This window comes from Sus scrofa, chromosome 9 (assembly GCF_000003025.6).
Source record: "Sus scrofa isolate TJ Tabasco breed Duroc chromosome 9, Sscrofa11.1, whole genome shotgun sequence".
Classification (NCBI taxonomy): Eukaryota; Metazoa; Chordata; class Mammalia; order Artiodactyla; family Suidae; genus Sus; species Sus scrofa.
Genome location: NC_010451.4, coordinates 72,245,489 through 72,266,136, shown reverse-complemented (window position 1 = coordinate 72,266,136; position 20,648 = coordinate 72,245,489). Strand labels below are relative to the sequence as shown.

General features: G+C 38.9%; 1 protein-coding gene across 3 annotated transcripts in view; it reads right to left on the bottom strand.

Moving 5' to 3' along the window:
• ANKIB1 (ankyrin repeat and IBR domain containing 1) overlaps positions 1 to 20,648 on the bottom strand; it is a 143,961-nt gene that overhangs the window by 62,629 nt on the left and 60,684 nt on the right. For all 3 annotated transcript variants that reach the window (XM_003130136.4, XM_013979684.2, XM_005667593.3), the window contains exon 4: positions 9,878 to 10,060. In XM_003130136.4, coding sequence (XP_003130184.2) covers positions 9,878 to 10,060 — 183 coding nt within the window. The remainder of the gene's footprint in view (positions 1 to 9,877; positions 10,061 to 20,648) is intronic.

Genomic DNA, 20,648 nt, shown 5'->3' with positions numbered 1-20,648 from the left:
TTGCCGTGGGTGGTGGTGTGGGTCGCAGACGCGGCTCAGATCCCGCGTTGCTGTGGCTCTGGCATAGGCTGGCAGCTACAGCTCCGAACAGACCCCTGGCCTGGAACCTCCATATGCCGCAGGAGAGGCCCAAGAAATGGCAGAAAGACAAAAAAAAAAAAAGCATAATGTCATCACATGAAAAATGGAAGGCAATCATGCAAAATGTTGTAAGTATTATTCATAAGTGGGAGAATAATGAACATTTTATTTATTTTTTTTTTTGTCTTTTTGCCTTTTCTAGTGCCGCTCCCGTGGCACATGGAGGTTTCCAGGCTATGGATCTAATTGGAGCTATAGCTGCCGGCCTTCACCAGAGCCACAGTAACATAAGATCGAGCTGCATCTCACACTACAGCTCACAGCAACGCCGGATCCTTAACCCACTGAGCGAGGCCAGGGATCGAACCCTCAACCTCATGGTTCCTAGTTGGATTCGTTAACCACTAAGCCACGATGGGAACTCCAGAATAATGAATGTTTTAAAATTTTCACTCTGCTTCTTCTTATAAAGAGCATATCTGGCAGAAAAAATTCATTAAAAAATTAAAGAAAAATCACTGGGGATGTTTGCTTTCAACAGTGGCAGAGCACACACTCAATCAATCTGCAGGGCTACTCCTTCCACAAACCATATTAAAGACAATGCTAAATACACTTCATATCACACTGCAACAATAGTCCACTACACCTACATATGCATTCAGCTATACTGCCATGAAGCTCTACACATTCAGGTTTCCTAGGACTTTAACGAGATAAAGAAATAAAAATTTAACCTAAAACTATTCTATAGAGATATTATTAATTTTTAAAAAAGGTAATTTAATCCAAACTGTCCTTTAAAAAGTGGTCCCAAATCATCATGTACCAGTTTGCTTTTAAGATAATGTATGAACCACACTTTCCCCTACAAAAACCTGCCAGATCTTTTTCTTTTATGATTAAACTGTAGTATTCATTCCCATCTAGAAGTTACAGACTAGGTATAGCATTGCTTCTAGAAAATATATTCTAAGTTCAGACTTGGGACCTCTCCTGCCTCAGCAATGAAAGCCAGTAGTTTCAGATACTCCCGGTGGTGGCAATTGAATATTTCCTATTATTATTTCCTAAATGTTCTTTTTCAGATTACCTATCATTCTACCTCACTTATACTGAGCCAAATAAGATTAGATTTTAGATACATTAAGGAATACAAAGCAATCTGCATAGATAAAAATTTTTAAACGATGCACACATTTAAAACTTAAATAGATTACAATGGAAGAAAACTAGTTCTTTTTTTTTTTTTTGGTCTTTTTTTGCTATTTCTTGGGCCACTCCTGCGGCATATGGAGGTTCCCAGGCTAGGGGTTGAATTGGAGCTGTAGCCACCGGCCTATGCCAGAGCCACAGCAACGCTGGATCCAAGCAGCATCTGCAACCTACACCACAGCTCACGGCAACGCCGCCGGATCGTTAACCCACTGAGCAAGGTTAGGGACCGAACCTGCAACCTCATGGTTCCTAGTCGGATTTGTTAACCACTGTGCCAGAAAACTAGTTCTTGAAGGAGAAAGACATACTGCCTTCATGAACATGTAACATACTCACTCTGAATTTCTGCAAAAGAATTATAATTAGTTCATGTGAAGCATTTCAATGCACTGCTCAGTCCCAAGTGGGGACTATCCCTTTCCTCTGCAGAAAGGATTAAAATGAAGGTGACTTTCTCTTTCCTGTAGCAAAGATAAACTGCTTCTATTTTTAGATTAACATAAATCAGCAATAAGCTTCAAAGCAGTCCAGTATTGAACAAAGAAAGAAAAAGGAAACTAATTTAAAAAGGAACAGCAAATCAAAGTGTATCTTTTGAGTCAGGGCCTATTACTGCTACCAAAATATTGCTGAAGAAATGTGAAACAGCCCAACCAACATACTGTAACACTTTCATGTCATGTATAAAGTGATAGTATCTTCAAAAACTGTTTCAGGAAAGACTATGACAAAGGAGTTATGAAAGAAGTATTTGTTTTTATTTTTTTTCCACAATGAAAACAGCTTTCCTCCCAATTAAATAGGTAAAATGTTAATTTTTAAAAAATGCAAAAAAAGCAAAACAAAAAAAAAACCACAACAACAAAAAAAACCAAACCCCAAGTATTTATACACCCCAAAGCACTGGTAATTTTATATAATCAAATTTTAGATGTGAGAGATACTCAGGGAAAGGAGAGCCTATTTCCAGTTCCTCTTAATACCAATCTCTCATGAGCTGTTCCATGAGCTTAGCCTGAGACAAAGTAGGGAAAGAACACCAGAGAAGGATCTCAGGATTCTCGGACCCTTCCCTTTGTTTCGGTTTCCCCTCTTACCCAGGTGCTCTCAACTGGGAATCAAGACCTGGATTTCTCCTTTGATCTGAGAAGAAGGCTGCTATTCCTGCTAACCAGGGTACAGCCAAGCAAAGGCCACATCCAACCATACAGCTTCTCGGCCAGAAAAAGAGCCTTGAGTCTTACTGATTTACAGACTGGCAGGGGAGAGGAGTGGATGAGTTCCTTAGATGGCTTTCATAGTGGTGTATTATTCAGTTCCCCCTTCATTTACCCAGATATAGTCACACAATCTACTCTCACAGAGCCTGACCCTTATTAAGGTCTCTGTTCTTTCTTTGCGGGTTTAGATAAATTAAATACATTCCTCCCAGCTATCACTTGAATACACCACCTTGTTTCTATTATTTTCTTTTTTTTTTTTTTTGCTATTTCTTGGGCCTCTCCCGCGGCATATGGAGGTTCCCAGGCTAGGGGTCCAATCGGAGTTGTAGCCACCGGCCTACACCAGAGCTCACGGCAACGCTGGATCGGTAACCCACTGAGCAAGGGCAGGGACCGAACCCGCCACCTCATGGTTCCTAGTCGGATTCGTTAACCACTGCGCCACGACAGGAACTCCTCTATTATTTCTTTACAGCGGTTACTACTTTCAGAAATTGTGTTCATCTTTTTCTGTTTTTAAACTTTTTCATTTTTCAAAATTTTATTGTAGTTGATTTACGATGCTGTGATAACTTCTGTCATACAACAAAGTGATTCTGTTATACATATATACATATACACACGTCCATTCTTTTTCAGATTCTTTTTTTTTTTTTCTTTTTAGGGCCACAAGTGTCGCATATGGAAGTCCCAGGCTGGGGGTCCAATCAGAGCTGCAGCTACCAGCCTATGCCACAGACACAGCAACACAGGATCCAAGCCACATCTGCGACCTACACCACAGCTCATGGCAACACTGGATCCCCAATCCACTGAGCAAGGCCAAGGATCGAACCTGCATCCTTACAGATGCTAGTCAGGTTCGTTACCACCGAGACACAACTGAAACTCTCCAGATTCTATTCCCATTCAGATTATCACAGAATACTGCCTAGAGTTCTCTGTGCTATAGAGCAGTTTCCCATTGGCCAATCATTACATATACCATAGTGTGCATATTAAACTTATCTGTGTACATCTCTCTAACCATGCTAGAATACGAGAATCTAGAGGACAGGGGCTTATCTTTATTCTTCACTGTATCTCCAAGCTCTTGTATTTATTTTTAAAATTATTATTATTATTTTTTGCTTTTTAGGGTTGCACCTGTGGCATATTGAGGTTCCCAGGCTAGGGGTCAAATTGGAGCTACAGCTGCCAGCCTACACCACAGCAATGCAGCATCCGAGCCGAGTCTGCGACCTACACCACAGCTCACAGCAATGCTGGATCCTCAACCCACTGAGTGAGGCCAGGGATTGAACCTATGTCCTCATGGATGCTAGTCAGATTTGGTAACCACTGAGCCACAATGGGAACTCCAATTTTTTATATTCTTTTTATGGCCACACCTGAGGCAAATGGAAGTTCCTGGGCCAGGGATCGAATATAAGCTGGGGTTCCAACCTGAGCCACATTTGTGGCAACACCGTATTCTTTAACCCACTGTGCAGGACCAGGAATTGAATGTGAACCTCTGCAGCCACCTGAGCCACTGCAGTTGGATTCTTAACCCACAGTGCCATGGCAGGAAGTCCTCCAAGCTCTTTTAAAAGTGTCCGATAGAGCAGTCACTCAGAATTTGTTAGTGATGACATGAAGGAGTATATTGCACATTTAGAAACTAATCATCTAGAGGGAAGGACTAAATTAAAATGAAATTATAGAGCTATGATACGCATTGTCCAAATTATTAACTGAATCAAGAAACTTGGCAAAAACAAACACCTCACTTTGGGAACATAAATTTTTAAACGTACCTAATTATGTAACTTAATAAAATTAAATAGCAGGCCATGTAAAACTACTAGCATAGGCAGAATAACAAAAGTCATTGAGGGTCAAAGTACAGGTACAAAAATAAATTTTAAAGAAATTTGGAGTTCCTATCGTGGTGCGGCGGAAATGAATCCAACTAGGATCCATGAGGTTGAGAGTTCGATCCCTGGCCTCGCTCAGTGGGTTAGGGATCTGGCATTGCCATGAGCTGTGGTGTAGATCAAAGATGCGGCTCAATCTGACGTTGCTGTGGCTGTGGTGTAGGCTGGCAGCTGCAGCTCCAATTAGGTTCCTTAGCCTGGGAACCTCCATATGCTGTGGGTACAGCCCTAAAAAGACAAAAGACAAAAAAATAAAATAGTTAAAAAAAATTTTTTTGTCCTTCATTGTTATAATACTCATAGAACTCAAAACTAACCATCTTAGAGTGTATAATTCACTGGCCTCTAGCACATTCACAGTGCTGTATAATCACTACCTCTATCTAGTTTCAAAACATTCCCATCTCCTCAAAAGAAAACCTCATACCCATTAAGCAGTCATTCCCTACTCTATCCTCCTTCCAGTCCCTGGAAACCACTAATGTGCTTTCTGTCTCTATGGATTTACCTATTCTGGGTATTTCATACAATGGAATTATTTAATATGTGACCTTTGTGTTTGCCTTCTTTCACTTGGCATGTTTTTGAGATTGATCAATATTATAGCATATATTAGTACTTCATTCCTTTTTATGGCAGAGTGATATTTCATTGTGTGTATACCTCACATTTTATTTACTCATTCATCTCATTGTAAAAACTGCTCCTATGAAAACATCTGTGTATAAATATTTACAAAAGTTTTTTTTAACATTAAGAAATAGTAGACAAAATAAATCCAATATAAGTTAAGAAAAAACTACAAAATTAGAAAAAATGTAGGGGCGTGTGATTATAATACCAGGATGACACAAATTCAAAAGGCATAAGTGAAAAAAAAAAATCACGCCTCTAAATATCCTAAAACTGAAAAACAGTATTTGGAAAAATATGCAAAGTTCTCTTAGAAAGCATTAATACAAACCGTCCAAAGGAAAAAAGCAAATGAACAATCAATTCACAGAATAATCAAATAAAATTATTCAAACTAGCAAAAATTAAAAATACTGATAATACCTAATGCTGGGAATAATGTGGAGGAAATAATGCTCTTATATGCTACTGGAAGAAGAGTAAATTGATAAAGTCTTTTTAGCTCAATTTAACAGCATCTCATGACCCATCAAACCAACTTCTTCAAATTTATAGGGAAGATACTTTAAAAATGTGTACATAAATGCAGTAACAATGATGATATCACAATCAGCAAATACTGAGATTAACACTTATCATGAGCCAGGCACTGTTCTAAGTATTTACACATATTAATTCATTTAAGGATCACTACAACTCTATAGAGACCTTTATCATCTTTATTTTAAGGAAAAAGAAACTAAAGCAAAGATACTAAGTAACCTGCTCAAGATCACACAGTGGGTAAGTCTAAGATAACAACCCAGTCAGTTTGGCTTCAGAACTATTTTTTTTTTACCACAGTAATGACACCATTAGATAAAGATACATATGTAACAAGTAGATAAATATTCCCTTGAGCCTTTTTTTTCCCCTTCCTTTTCAACCGCACCTGTGACCTATGTCCCAGCTGCAACCTATGCTGCAGTTCTGACTTATGCTGCAGCTGTGGCAATGCCGGATCCTTAACCCACCTTGTTGGGGTGGGGATTGAATCTGCACCATGACAAAGACAATACCGAATCTCAATCTGCTGCATCACAGAGGGAACTCCCATTTTAGCCTTGTTTTCAATGGCAAAAATATCTAAATCATTTAAATGATTGTCAATAGGTAAGTAGTTAACATATGTAGATCATATGTTCTGACTTTGAACAATGGTCATAAGTTGAAAAAATATTTTAACAAAATTTCAATGTACCACATGATCTATTTTTGCATTAAAAATTCTATATGCTGGAGTTCCCGTTGTGGTGCAGTGGTTAACGAATCCGACTAGGAATCATGAGGTTGCGGGTTCGGTCCCTGCCTTTGCTCAGTGGGTTAACGATCCGGCGTTGCCGTGAGCTGTGGTGTAGGTTGCAGACGCGGCTCGGATCCCACGTTGCTGTGGCTCTGGTGTAGGCCGGTGGCTACAGCTCCGATTCAACCCCTAGCCTGGGAACCTCCATATGCCACGGGAACAGCCCAGGAAATAGCAAAAAAGACAAAAAAAAAAAAAAAAATTCTATATGCTTATATGTTTGCTTAAGTCTGGTAGCACACACAAGAAACCACTGGGGGACAGAGTTAGAAGGAGGAAAAAAATTTACAACAAAAAATATTCAGTATAAATTTTAGGAAATCCATGAAAATAATAATAGAAGAGAAAATTACCCATAATCACAATGATCACTTTGGTATACTTTAATTTTCTTCTAATATATAAGTTTTTAAGATGTAATTAGTGGAGTTCCTGTTGTGGCACAGTGGAAATGAATCTGACTAGTATCCATGAAGCTGAGGGTTCGATCCTTGGCCTCATTCAGTGAGTCAAGGATCTGCCATTGCTGTGAGCTTGGTGTAGGTCGCAGAGGCAGCTAGGAGCCCACACTGCTGTGGCTACAGCTCTGATTTGACCCCTAACCTGGGAACCTCTATATGCCATGGGTGTGGCCCTAAAAAGTAAAAAAATAAAAAATAAAAAAAAGTAAATGAAGAAATAAAATATAATTTGTATCAAACCATTCTGTCATCATTTTTAAACTTAACAAAATAGTATATTATGGTTATTATATTTCATTTAGATCTTAAATCTACTGATAAGGAGTAGTATTAATTTCTGATTTAATTATAAATTATGTTTGATAAAAAGCCTAAACATAGTCATACATGTGTTTCAATTTAATCACATAAACATTATTTTAAAAATATTATTCTTCAAATCTTGTTTTTTGGATAAATTATTATGTTAATCCTTACATTAATAATTTGTTTTATTCAAAATCATGGACTGTCAAATGGTAGGTGGTAAGGAAATATAAGAAATAGAGACGCTTATACTTGAAATCAGAAGAATCAGATTCAGCTCACTTTGATTGTGGAAGGTTATTCAACTAGTTTGTGGTTTACCTTCCTTATTTAAAAAAAGAAGGTTCCTGCTGAATAGCATTGAGAACTTTGTCTAGATACTCATGTCTAGAAGAAAGGGTGGGGGAAAAATGTAATTGTAATGTATACATGTAAGGATAACCTGACCCCCTCGCTGTACAGTGGAAAAAAAAAAAATTATTAAAAAAAAAAAAAAGAAGGTGCATAATTATCATTCAAGTACTCTGGATTCAACAGCCATGTGAAAGTGCTTAGAGCATTTGCCCTCTTTCTATGTCTACTTATCTCAATAAACATTCCTATAAAATAACAAGAAACACAAAAGGTAAAAGGTAAAAAATATAAACTTTTTAATTTTAAGAAATTCAAGGGATTTTTTGACAATCTGGGGAGTACAGAAGCTTAAAAACTATCAGGAATTCATCGGAAAAATAAAACAGAAAGTATAATTATTTTTCTAAAGACATACAAATATTAGTTACATAAATCCATTTAGAATCAAGTTAGCACTGAATACTGAGGAATCAGAATCAGTTCTGGAGGAAAAATGTGATAGTGTTTTATAATAATTTCTTTATTTAAGAAATATTTAGGGATGCCCACTGTGCAAGCAATGTATGAGACACTGAAAATATTCTCTTGAATAAGGTAGTTGTGGTTCTAGGCCTCTTAGGATTGACAATCTAATAGAAGAGAAAGGCAATAAATCAAGTAAATAGATATATAAAACAAAATGACAGCATGTAGTAAGTGCTATGAAAAACAAACAGGGGATTAAGGTAAGGAATAATGGAAAGAGAGTGGCCTACCTCAGAAAAAATGGCCCAAGACTGCCTCTCTGAAGAACCGATATTGAGCCAGCAGAGAGAAAACTTGGGAGGTGATTTCTGACATAGGTAATAGCAAATGCCAAAGACTCAGTGTAGTTTAGGTACTATAATTACAGCAAAATATGCCAAGGAAAAAGATATCAGACAATGCCGGAGAGGTAAACAGTGGTGAGATCATATAAGGTCTCATATCTGAGCAAAGAATTTGGATTTTACTCTAAGCACAATGAAAAGTCACTAGAGGAGTTCCCGTTGTGGCTCAGTGGTTAACGAATCCGACTAGGAACTATGAAGTTGCAGGTTCGATCCCTAGCCTTGCTCAGTGGGTTAAGGATCTGGTGTTGCTGTGGCTCTGGTGTAGTCCGGCAGCTACAGTGCCAATAGGCCGTTAGCCTGGGAACCTCCATATGCCGCAGGCGCCACCCTAAAAAGACAAAAAAAAAAAAAAAAAAAAGTCACTAGAAGTTTAAGTGATAGGATCTCATTTAAGTTTAAAAATGTCACTCTGGTTACTGTGTACAAAATTGATGCTAAGGGGAACAGAAGAGAAGAAAGGAGACCAGTCAGGAAACTACTACAATAGTTCAGATAAGAAGTGGAGAGATATGAGCTTTACCTTTCTGGAGGTAAAACTGACAGGATTCCCAGATTGTTTGGATGTGAGAAACTGAGAATGCATGCCACATTTTTGCCTGAGTGGATGAAAGTAATGTTTATTGGGACAAGGAAGTAAAACCAGAGAGCAATGTCTCTGAAGCTTAAGGGAACAGTGTTATACTAAGAACGGCATGGTTAACTGCGTCTAGTAGCGCTGAAGAATTCAAGTAAAATGAGAAGAGAAAAGTATCACTGGATACTTTTGACAATAGGGTGATAGGCTAGGGGTGGAATTAGATCTGCAGCTGCTGGCCTATGCCACAGCCACAACAACTCTGGATCTTTAACCTGTTGAGCAAGGCTAAGGATCAAACCTGCATCCTCATGGACACTATGTCGGGTTCTTAACCCGCTGAGCCACAACTGGAAACGCCCACAACAGGGTGACTCTTGATGTCCACTGCAAGTGCAGTTCCATCAGAGCAGAGAGGAAGAAAGTCACATTGCAATGGGCTAAAGACTGAAGGGAAGGTGAGGAAGTTGCCATGAGGAGACAACTCTTAAGTTTGGTTTTCTCATATGAGGATCAGAGTTATGGGGCTGTAATTGAAGGGAAACAGGGACAGGGATGGTGAAGAGTGGTCAATGGAGAGGCTGTTTTGTTTTTTTACGATGGGATGAAAAGAGCAATCCACAAGACAGGAAGAGACTGAGGAACGGGACTGGAGTCTAGGAGTAGCAGCAGTGGTAGGATTCATTCACACATCAGTATCTCTATTTATATGAGGTAAACATATGTTAGAGGACAGATACCACCTCCAGGTTTTCTAAAGGTGGTATGGCTAGGTAGATGAAAGGATATTTGGCATACTGCAAAGAAGACCACATAAGTGGGTTGTAAAGAAGAAATTTAAAATTTAATATAAAAGTCCATAATTTTTGTATTAAAAAAAAAAAGAAACCTTACCTCTCGTTTGTCTAATGCAGCATATTCAGCTTCTATTTCTTCAGCTTCAGGATCTCGTGAGAATACCATTTGAGATTCTAGATTGAGGGCCAAATCTTTGTGGTGTTGCTTTTCGGCACAATCACAAGGAGTATCTTTATTCTCATTCTCAGCAAACAAATCTCCTCCATGTTTTACTAAAAGCTAAAAAAGATTTTTTCAAAAACTTGCAACTGCAGATTTAAAAGACAAATTATTTCATGTTGCATATTAAAAATGTTTTTTTAATAAAGGAAGCATGACAAAAATTCAATAGTATGTACCTGAAATGACAATAAAAATTATTTAGACACTAGTGGCTTCTGATTTTACAAATAACAATTCTTGTTTATCAGCGTTAAGATGACTTCCTTTGGTTAAAAACAACAAACCAATTTCTTAAACTTTAAAAAAAGAAATTCTTAAGCAGTCTGTACAATTCAAACATAAAGTTGTACTTAAAATGAACTTAATAGTCATTCAATGCTTTACATTTGTATAATTTTTCTTAAATAAGGTCACAGGTGATACTTTTACTTTTACCAGTAATACTTGTCCTGACATGGCAGACAAAAGTTTTCTCATTTGTATCATTCATTACTCAGTTAAACACTGAAATGAGTTAGACTGAGCAAGTCACTGAAGTAAAACTGTTTTCAATATTCCTCAAAATAAGCCAAGGGAAAAGGTACTAACAGCCAAGTTAAGAGGATAACAATATCAAACAATCTCTTGATAGTTACAGGTACAACTTCACGCAAAGAAATCCTACTTAGAAAAATAGATGGAATAGTGAGTTGACTTGTTCAGTACTGAGGTTTCTCCTGGTTTTGCCCAAGTTGAATATGCTGTTATTAAGGGCTGTAGGTTCAAGTTTCCCCACTATGTCCACAAGACATTAAGAAGGATATGAATGCCATGAGAGCCATGATCTAGGACAACCCTAAGGGACCGCCTGACAATTAGTCACGGACCTGATTATTTTATAGGATTCAGTCACATCCATAAAACCACAGTATCGGCCACCATTTACTCTTTTCTAAGTGCCAAGCTCTATACTAAGACTTCCAATACACTTCTTTTTTTTTTTTCTTTTGTCTTTGCCAGGGCCGCACTCTTGGCATATGGAGGTTCCCAGGATAGGGGTCTAATCGGAGCTGTAGCTGCCAGCCTACGCCAGAGCCACAGCAATGCCAGATCCAAGTCACATCTTCGACCTACACCACAACTTACGGCAACGCTGGATCCTTAACCCACTGAGCGAGACCAGGGATTGAACCTGCAACCTCATGGTTTCTAGTCAGATTTGTCTCCACTATGCCATGATGGGAACTCCGCAATACACATTCTTATTTAATATTAACAACCCCATGTGGCAGGCATATTACATTTCAAAAGAGTTTAACTTCACCAAAGTTACTCAACTAGTAAGCAGTAGAACTGGGATTTAGACACAAGTTTGACTGGATACTGTACTGACACACAAAGCAGGCTGATCAGAAAATTAAAGTCAAGTGAATTCTGTCCCAACCTTAATTATAATCTAAACATGAATACTTTTTAGAGGTTTTCATTTTTTATGGGCTTTAATAAAAATGATAGCTTCTATTCATTTTCTTCTAAATAATTTTATCTTCCTTCCCTCCCTCCAACAAACACACAGATCTTCCTGTAATGTTCCTTTATTGCTTTTGGAACTGAAATCTTTATGGTTCCTCTACAGTCATCCTTGGAGGCTCTGACCAAATAAGGGACTTTTATCAATGCCAGGCCTGAAAGCCATGGGCTAACTTGAGAAGCCCAGTGGATATGACTTTGGCTTCCTGCTCTAGGCCAAGGGTATAGCTAAAATGGCTTTAAACATTTTTAAAGTTGTGAAAACAAGCAAACAAATCAAGAGTATGAAACATAGACTTGGGGTCACAAAGCTTAAAATATTTACCCATTACATCTGGCCCTACAGAAAAAATATCTGCAAAGCATAGTTCTCAGCAGTCACTGCTGCAGCTGCCTTCTAAAGCCTAGAGGCAAGATCACAGCAGCTGTTACTTACAACCTGGAACCTTTTCAGTCCAACTGTGGCCCGGGGACTAGAAGTATCAGCAGGGAATTTGTTAGAATGCTAAATTTCAGTGTTACCACCCAGTCCCCTCCAACTCTAGACCTCTAAATCAGAACCTGATTGTGAACTCTAGGAAATTCCTTTTTCTTTTCCTTCTTTAGTACGTTTATGATTTTACCTTTTTTTTTTTTTTTTTGCTTTTTAGGGCCACACCTGCGGCATATGGTGGTTCTCAGGCTAGGGGTCCAATCAGTTACAGCTGCTGGCCACAGCCACATCAGATCTTAGCCAAGTCTGTGACCTATACCACAGCTTACAGCAACACTGGATCCTTTAACCCACCGAGTGAGGCCAGGGATCAAACCTGCAAGCTCATGGTTCCTAGTCAGATTCATTTCCACTGCACCATCATGGGAACTCCCATTTACGATTTTACTTTTTAAGATTAAAAATATTAACTTAAAGACTTATGTGAACAGTCATGAGTGCTTGTACAGGTAAGTTTCTATTTTTAGCATATAAAAGTCGTATTACATGCATGCCACACAAAATTTCTCTTTTTCCTTATATTTCCTGTACATTTTGTTCAGAGAAAGTGATACTGTTATTTCTAGGAGATTCTTATGCACATTAAAGTTATTAAGCAATGACCCAAGCGTATGAGCTATGTGGTGTGGAAAGTGACATAACCTAACCTCTTTGATACCAGAGACTTGTGATAAGTCCACAGACTTACCACAAGTACTGCAAGGTCTACTATTTTCAGCCTTTCTGCTCCACAGGTTATCCAACACCTAAACACAAAACAGACTATTTGTTTCTGACTGCTACAGAACTAAGACAGCTGACACTATTCTCTGATTCTTTATTCAGAACAACAGAAAATGACTAAAAGGCACACTGGATAACTTTCAAGGCCATGATTTGATTTACTTTCGCAACAGATTCTACCACATCAGAGATTCTAAATATTAGCAAACAAGATAAATCATCCTTAACTCAATTGCCCCAGTCATCAGCAAAAGCAAAGACAACAAAATTTAAGAGGTTGTGCCATTTTGGAATATTGGTAAGAATATGCCAGAGTATAGACTGCTTTTGGGGGTTTAAAAAAAAAAAGATGTGGGAGTTCCCCTCGTGGCGCAGTGGTTAACGAATCCGACTAGGAACCATGAGGTTGCCGGTTCGGTCCCTGCCCTGGCTCAGTGGGTTAACAATCCGGCGTTGCCGTGAGTTGTGGTGTAGGTTGCAGACGCGGCTCGGATCCTGCGTTGCTGTGGCTCTGGCGTAGGCCAATGGCTACAGCTCCGATTCGACCCCTAGCCTGGGAACCTCCATATGCCGTGGAGCGGCCCAAAGAAATAGCAAAAAGACAAAAATAAAATAAAATTAAATTAAATTAAAAAAAAAAAAGATGTGAGTAGAGGGGAATGTGTGAGAAGTCATTATTGAAAGTCACTGTGGACCATTTTTAGACCCTGGGAGAGATTTCAGGCCTTGATTGGTAATTTGTTTTTGAAAGGAGTCCCCAAATGAGTTTAATGGGAGTAGAGCGAGGCAACTACAAAGATCTGTATCTCACTGTGGCAACCGGTACTGAGAGAAAAACTCGCAACTGGTGACAGAATGTCCACGTTTGCAGCCTGTCTTGGCAAGGAAAATCAGCAATATGCTACATTTGACATAAAAGCTAGCTGGCTAACATCAATACTGCTTGACAGTGAAGAAGTACTTTTTCAAAAGTATTTCAGCATGCTGACCTTTGGGACCTAAAGCTGGAATACCAGTAAAATGTAGAGATATCTGTTAAACTTTTGCTGCATAAAGTCAGGGGTTTTGCTTTTAGATAATAGGAAGTTATACCTGGTTCTGAAGAGGTAGTTTTTACATGCTTCAACCAAAGCATTCTAAGTATCATCTTCATTCTCAAGCAAGAAGAATTGAATATTCAAATGTGTTTTTCACCTATCTCACACAATTGCAGTATATAAAAATTTCTACCTTAAAAGAAACATTCAATTTTTGCTGTCTCAGTACACCTGCTTATCCATTTTACCTTCCTCTCTGTTCATAATTCTAGAGGAAGAGAGGAAGGCAGCCCCAGCTCATGATGCATTATCTAAAAGGCTGGTGACTCCGAACAAGTTATTTAACTGCTGTAAGACTTATTTTCCACAGGCCCATCTGTAAAATGAGGCTTATATAATCTTGAGAAAAAAAATGTAATAGAAAAAGATGATTCCTAGAATCTGTTCTAGGTGTAAAATTACCATTCCCTCACCTCTGTCTTCTGTATGACCTTGGGCATTCCTTCCATGTTTACTCTCTGGCTTTTCACGGGCTCCTGGTACAGGGGTCCCCTATCTTTTTAATTGTTTTTAGGGCCGTACCTGTGGCATATGGAAGTTCCCAGGGGTCGAAATGGAGCTGTAGCTACTGGCCTACACCACAGCCAATGCCAGATCTAAGCCACATCTGCAACCTATACCACAGCTTACCACAACGTCGGATCCCAAACCCACTGAGTGTGGCCAGGGATCAAACCCACATCCTCATGGATACCAGTCCGGTTCTTAACCTGCTGAGCCATAATGAGAACTTCAGGCATCCCCTATTTTAATTGCTATCCTTCTAGTCCCTTCCCCAATATTTTACTTTCTCTCTGAGCCACATTTCTTACTATCTCTCTACTTCTCTAACAAATTACTCAATTTCTCTCAGCAATCTGACTGTTTTTTTTTTTGGCTTTTTTTTTTTTTTTTTTTTTGGTTTTTAGGGCCACTCTTGAGGCATATGGAAGTTCCCAGGCTAGGGGTCGAATCAGAGCTACAGCTGCCGGGCTATGCCACAGCCACAGCAACATGGGATCCAAGCCACGTCTGCAACCCATACCACAGCCCACAGCAACGCCAGATCCCCGAACCAATGAGTGAGGTCGAGGTCGAACTCGCATCCCCATGGATACTAGTCAGATTCGTTTTTGCTGCACCACAAGGGGAACTTAGCAATGTGACTTCTATTCTGCCCACTTTACTATAACAATATTCCTGAAAGTCATTAACACCTTTCAAAACCAACAGCCTTTCTCAGTCTTCTAATTCCTTGACCTCTCTGAAGCATGTCAAATGACTGACTACCTCTGCTCCTTGAAATTCTTCTCTTGGCATCTGCAACTGTATTATTTTGGTCTCTTCTTTGCCTTTTTTCCTTCTGTCCTAGGCCACTTCTTGTTCTCACTTTCTTTAAACATAAGCATTCTCCAAGTTGATGCTGTGATTCTAATTCTGTAATTTTATCTATAATCTAAAGTCTTTTCCTTGGATTTCTCATCTATACCTTACCTTCCTTTTAGTTATCAATTCTAATCAGATAACACTCAATTCTAAATCTATATTCATCACTCCCAGTTAGTTCTAATTTTCAATAGCCTGAATACAATTTCATGTGGATAATCTAAGACCTCAATCCCCTTCTAAATGAAAACTCAAGATATTCTCCCCTCCTTCTAATCAATTCCTTCACCTCATCTCACTTTAAATTTTTTTCTTTTTCTTTTTACTACTGAAGTATAGTTGAGATACAATACCTCATCTCATTTTTTAAATGTCTGTTGTTAGCAAGCTTCAAAGTGAACTAGGTTCAAAATCATACTCCATTTACTTAAAAATAAATTTATTTTACTCTAATTATAGATATGATAGGAGACTGTTATAGGAAATGTTGAAAAATCAAAGAGAAAATTGTATCATTCAAAAATAGCTCACCTTTGTTAATATTAACATTTTAAAGCCTCTATCATTTTTAACCTTTCCCTTACTTACTTGTATCAACTGACCAAATGACCAAAATGCACCTGCTTCATTCTTTCCTTAATACCGTGATGCAAATCCAGGCTTTTTACTAGTTCACAGGAGAAATAGTGCAATAATATTCTAACTCCTATCACCCCCTCTAGTACAGTGATTTTCAACCTTGGCTGTATACTGGAATAATCTGGAGAAGTTTAATATACTTTATATACTTTATGTTAATATACGTTAATATACTAGGGGTCCATTTTCAGAAATTTTAATTTTATTGGTATCAGATATGGTTTACACTATTGGATTTTTTTTGTACAAACATTTTGTGCAATCGCTGTTATAGTAAAAACGTTTTCAAATTGTTTAAGAATCATCTGGGTAGTCTGACAGTCATATTAGGATCTGGAGTGGGGATTAAATACATCCACTTTTTGAAGGTGATTCCACTGTAAGTCTCATAGACTACTGCTCTAAGCCAGGGAATCTCGAATTTTAATGTTAATATAAATCATCTTGGGATGCTTGTTAAGCTACAAATTCAGATTCAGTTGGTCTGGGATTCTGCATTTCCAACAAGTACCCAAATGACTGATGCCGGTACCAGTCTGAGAAGCACTGTCTTGGTAACAAGACTTTAAGAAACACTCCTTTAGAAGCACCCCTTTCAAATCTATTCTACATTAAAACCATCAGGCTAATCTTACTATATTTACTTTCATAATAGCACTTTGTCAATCAAAACATTTTAATGCCTCAATTTTCTATAAATAAATTTCAAATTCATGGCCTTAGCATTTAGTATTTTCTACTTCGGATGGTGTCTATCTTCATCTGTCTTATCAAACCTCTGCAAAATACCTCACTCTGCATATGCTTGAGACTTAGAACACTGTTTCTCAAACTACGACATATGCAAATGAAAAACCAGTAGAACTTGTTGGAGGATTCCTGGAGTCTACCCCTAGAGATTCTGATTTGGAATCCGGAAGTCTCATGGGCACGAGAATTTGTACTTATAAAAAGTACTCAGGAGTTACTGATGCTACAGATCTGTGGGCCATATTTTGAGTAGACTCCTCCAAATACTTAATCTGAAATCTTATCCACTCAAATATTACTACTCCCCAGGAAAACTTCTGGGATAAGTAAGAATAAAATGATCTATTTCTCTTGTGGTGCAGTGGATTAAAGGATCCAGCACTGTCACCACAGCAGCTTGGGTCATTGCAGTGGCATGGGTTTAATCCCTGGTCTGAGAACTTCAACATGCCACAGGTGTGGCCAAGAAAAAAAAAAAGATCTTTCTTTCCCTTCATCGTCTATAACAATTAATGCCTAAATAATTAATAATGCTCTTAGTATAATATTTTGGAGGTAATAATGAGATCACAACTTTTTTGATTAAAAATTAGAAAACTGAGGCACAAACAGGCAAAATCATTCAGTTGCTGAGCTGGGACTACAATTTCTGTATTCTTTTTATAGTATTAAAACTCCAGGTGCTAAAACCACAATACAATTAAGTAAAACTCTTCAGTATGACTTGTGAATGATTTTTATGGCTTTTCAATGAAGTGTGAAATGCTCTGACAGCTGCCAAAGTGTCAAATAGGCCCTGTGGCTGTAAAGGGAAGTGTGACTTACCACCTTTGGTTTTCTAATGACCTTTATTTTATCTCATAATAAGCAGCTAAACTTAAGGCTTTGATTAAGCAAGTAGGACAAGGGTGGATAGGAAATACATAACATAATACTCATTAAAAAATGCTTTTCACAATGTATCAAACACAACGACCGTCTGTTACATTAACCATTTCTTGAATCTCTATGACAGGTGAAACATCAATATACATAAAATGAGGCCTAATGACTAAGTCTGCTCTCAGGAAGCCTCCAAGGGGAGAAAAATCACTAAACTTTAATTGGGCCCTGTGCAGGATATAAGATGGTGGAGGAGGACTTGAGCTCACCTCTTCTGACAAAAACATCCAAATCACAACTAACTGCTAGATAATCATTGACAAAAAAGATTGGAACTGGAGTTCCCGTCGTGGCTCAGTGGTTAACGAATCTGACTAGGAATCATGAGGTTGACGGTCTGATGCCTGGCCTTGCTCAGTGCCTTAAGGATCCAGCGTTGCCGTGAGCTGTGGTGTAGGTTGCAGACACGGCTCGGATTCCGTGTTGCTGTGGCTCTGGCTTAGGCCGGTGGCTACAGCTCAGATTAGACCCCTAGCCTGGGAACCTCCATATGCCGCGAGAGTGGCCCAAGAAATGGCAAAAAGACCAAAAAGACCAAAAAAAAAAAAAAAATTGGAACCTACCAAAAAAGATATTCTACACCCAAAGACAAACAAGCAGCCACAACAAAATGGCAGGAGGGGCGCTTTCATGATACGATCAAATCCCATACCTGCCCAGGGAAGGGGTGGGGGTGGGGTGACCCACAAACTGGAAAATAATTACATTGCGGATATTCTTCTACCAGAGAGTTCTAAGCCCCATATCAGGCTCCCCAGCCTGGGGGTCTGACATTGGGAGGAGGAGCCCCCAGAGCATTTGGCTTTGAAGGTCAGCAGGGCTTGAATGTAAAAGCTTCAAAGGACTAAGGGAAACAGACACTCCACTCTTGGAGGGTGTACACAAGGTTTCACGAGCAATGGGACCCAGGCCAGAGAAGTGACTCCACAGGAAGTGAGCCAGACCTATCTGTAGTTACTGGAGGGTCTCCTGGGAGGTGGGGGTCAGCTGTGGCTCAGTACAGGGCAAGGACAACTGGTGGCAGAGGCCCCAGGTAATACTCATTGGCATGAGCTCTCCTATAGGCTCCAGTGCTGGGACACTTCAGACCAAACAACCAGTGGGGTGGGAACACAGCCCCACCTATCAGCAGACAGGCTGCCTAAATTCCTTCTGAGCCTAGAGCCACCTTGAAACACACCCCCTGATATGGCCCTGCCCAACAGAGGGACAAGACCCAGAGCCACCCACTAGTGGGCATGCACTAGTCCCTCCCACCAAAAAGCCTACATATGCCCATGACAAACCTCACCCACCAGGGGGCAGACCCTAGTCCCTCCCACCAGAGAGCCTACATACGCCCATGACAAATCTCACCCACCAGGGGCCAGACATTAGATGCAAGAGGGAATACAATCCTGCAGCCTGTGGAAGGAGACCACAAATACAAAAAGTCAGACAAAATGAGACAGCAGAGAAATATGTTTCAAATATAAGAAGAAAAATAACAGAATAATAGTGGGGGACTTTAACACTCTACTTGGATCAATGGACAAATCATCCAGGCATAAAATCAATAGGGAAACACAGGCCTTAAAGGACACACTATACTGGATAGACTTAACTGATATTTATAGAACATTCCATCCGAAAGCAGCAGAATACACATTCTTCTCAAGTGCATTTGGAACATTCCCTAGGGCAGATCATACACTAGGTCACAAAGCAAGCCTTGGTAAATTTAAGAAAACTGAAATTATATCAAGCATCTTTTCTGACCACAACACTTTGAGATTAGAAATCAACTACAAGAAAAAAAAAAAAACTGTAATTGGGCCTTGCTAATAGGGCTAACACATCATTCTCAAAGTCTAGCTCTATTCCAAAGTAGAAAAACAGAAACTCAGCCAACTAAAAAAAAGGTATTATTTACAGTCTTAAATTTTAAGATTCATGTTTCAATGGAGTTCTATTTTTCTGTGCTAGGCACACAAAACAGTATTTTTTAAGTTCTTTGTGGAGTTCTCTTGTGGCACAGTGGGTTAGGGATTTGGCATTGTCACTGCAACAGCTTGGGCAGCTGCTGTGGTGCAGGTCTGAGCTCTGGCTAGGGAAATTCTGCATGTCATGGGCCTGGCCAAAAAAAAAAAAAAAAAACTTCTTTTATGCTTAAAGCATACAGGACTTGCTATGTATTGATAATGTTATTTTATGTATTTGAAGTTTCCACAGTGTGGCATATTCTTTGCTTTCCTCTCTCAATCTTGACATAATGTAGGGGTCCACTGCAAACTGAGGCCTGTGAGCCAAATCTAGCCTGCTGACTGTTCCTGTTTAGCCCACAAAGTAAAAAATGTTTTATATTTTTAAATAGTTGAAAAAAATCTAGACTATTTCACCACATGTGAAAATTATAAGGAATTTAAGCAGGAATGTCCATAAACAATGTTTTACTGGAACACTGCCAAGCTCATTTATATACTGTCTACGGCCACTTTCAGGCTAATGTGGCATAGTTGAGTAGTTGCCTAAAATATTTACTATTTAACCCTTCATGGAATAATTCTTTGAAATATGAAAAAAAACCCCAAAAAACTAGAATTAAAGGGGCTTTACAGTTTGCCTTAATGTTTTACATATAAGTGTTTTCAATTTTCAAACAATTGCAGCCCACTCCTCACTGTGTTACTTTTATCTAAGATAATTCTGAATGATTAATATTTGTGAAACTAGATTTTCCTACTTAAGGAAATTCTGAAAAATACAAAGTGAGGATTCAGTATAAGTACCTGTTGTTAGAAGGTGGCTAGTAGATATAAAAAGAAGGGGCTCGTCAAAAGAAGCAAGGAGGAGCTCTATTTTGCAAACGAGTAACCTGAGTTTGACACACAACACAAAACAAAACCAGTCCCAAGGTAAATCCAGGTATCAAGACTAGATATGAGAGTAATGGTACCATGATTAATAAGAACAAGACAGTCAAGAGGAGGAGCTAGTGAGCAGAGAAGACTGAGTATAGTTTTGGAAACACTGAATTTTGAGACTGTTGGAATGTCCATATGATGAAGTCAACTAGGTAGCAATATAGCATGAGAAACTTCAGGGCTAGATTTTTCACTGCAATACATTTAGCCACTGATACCTTCAT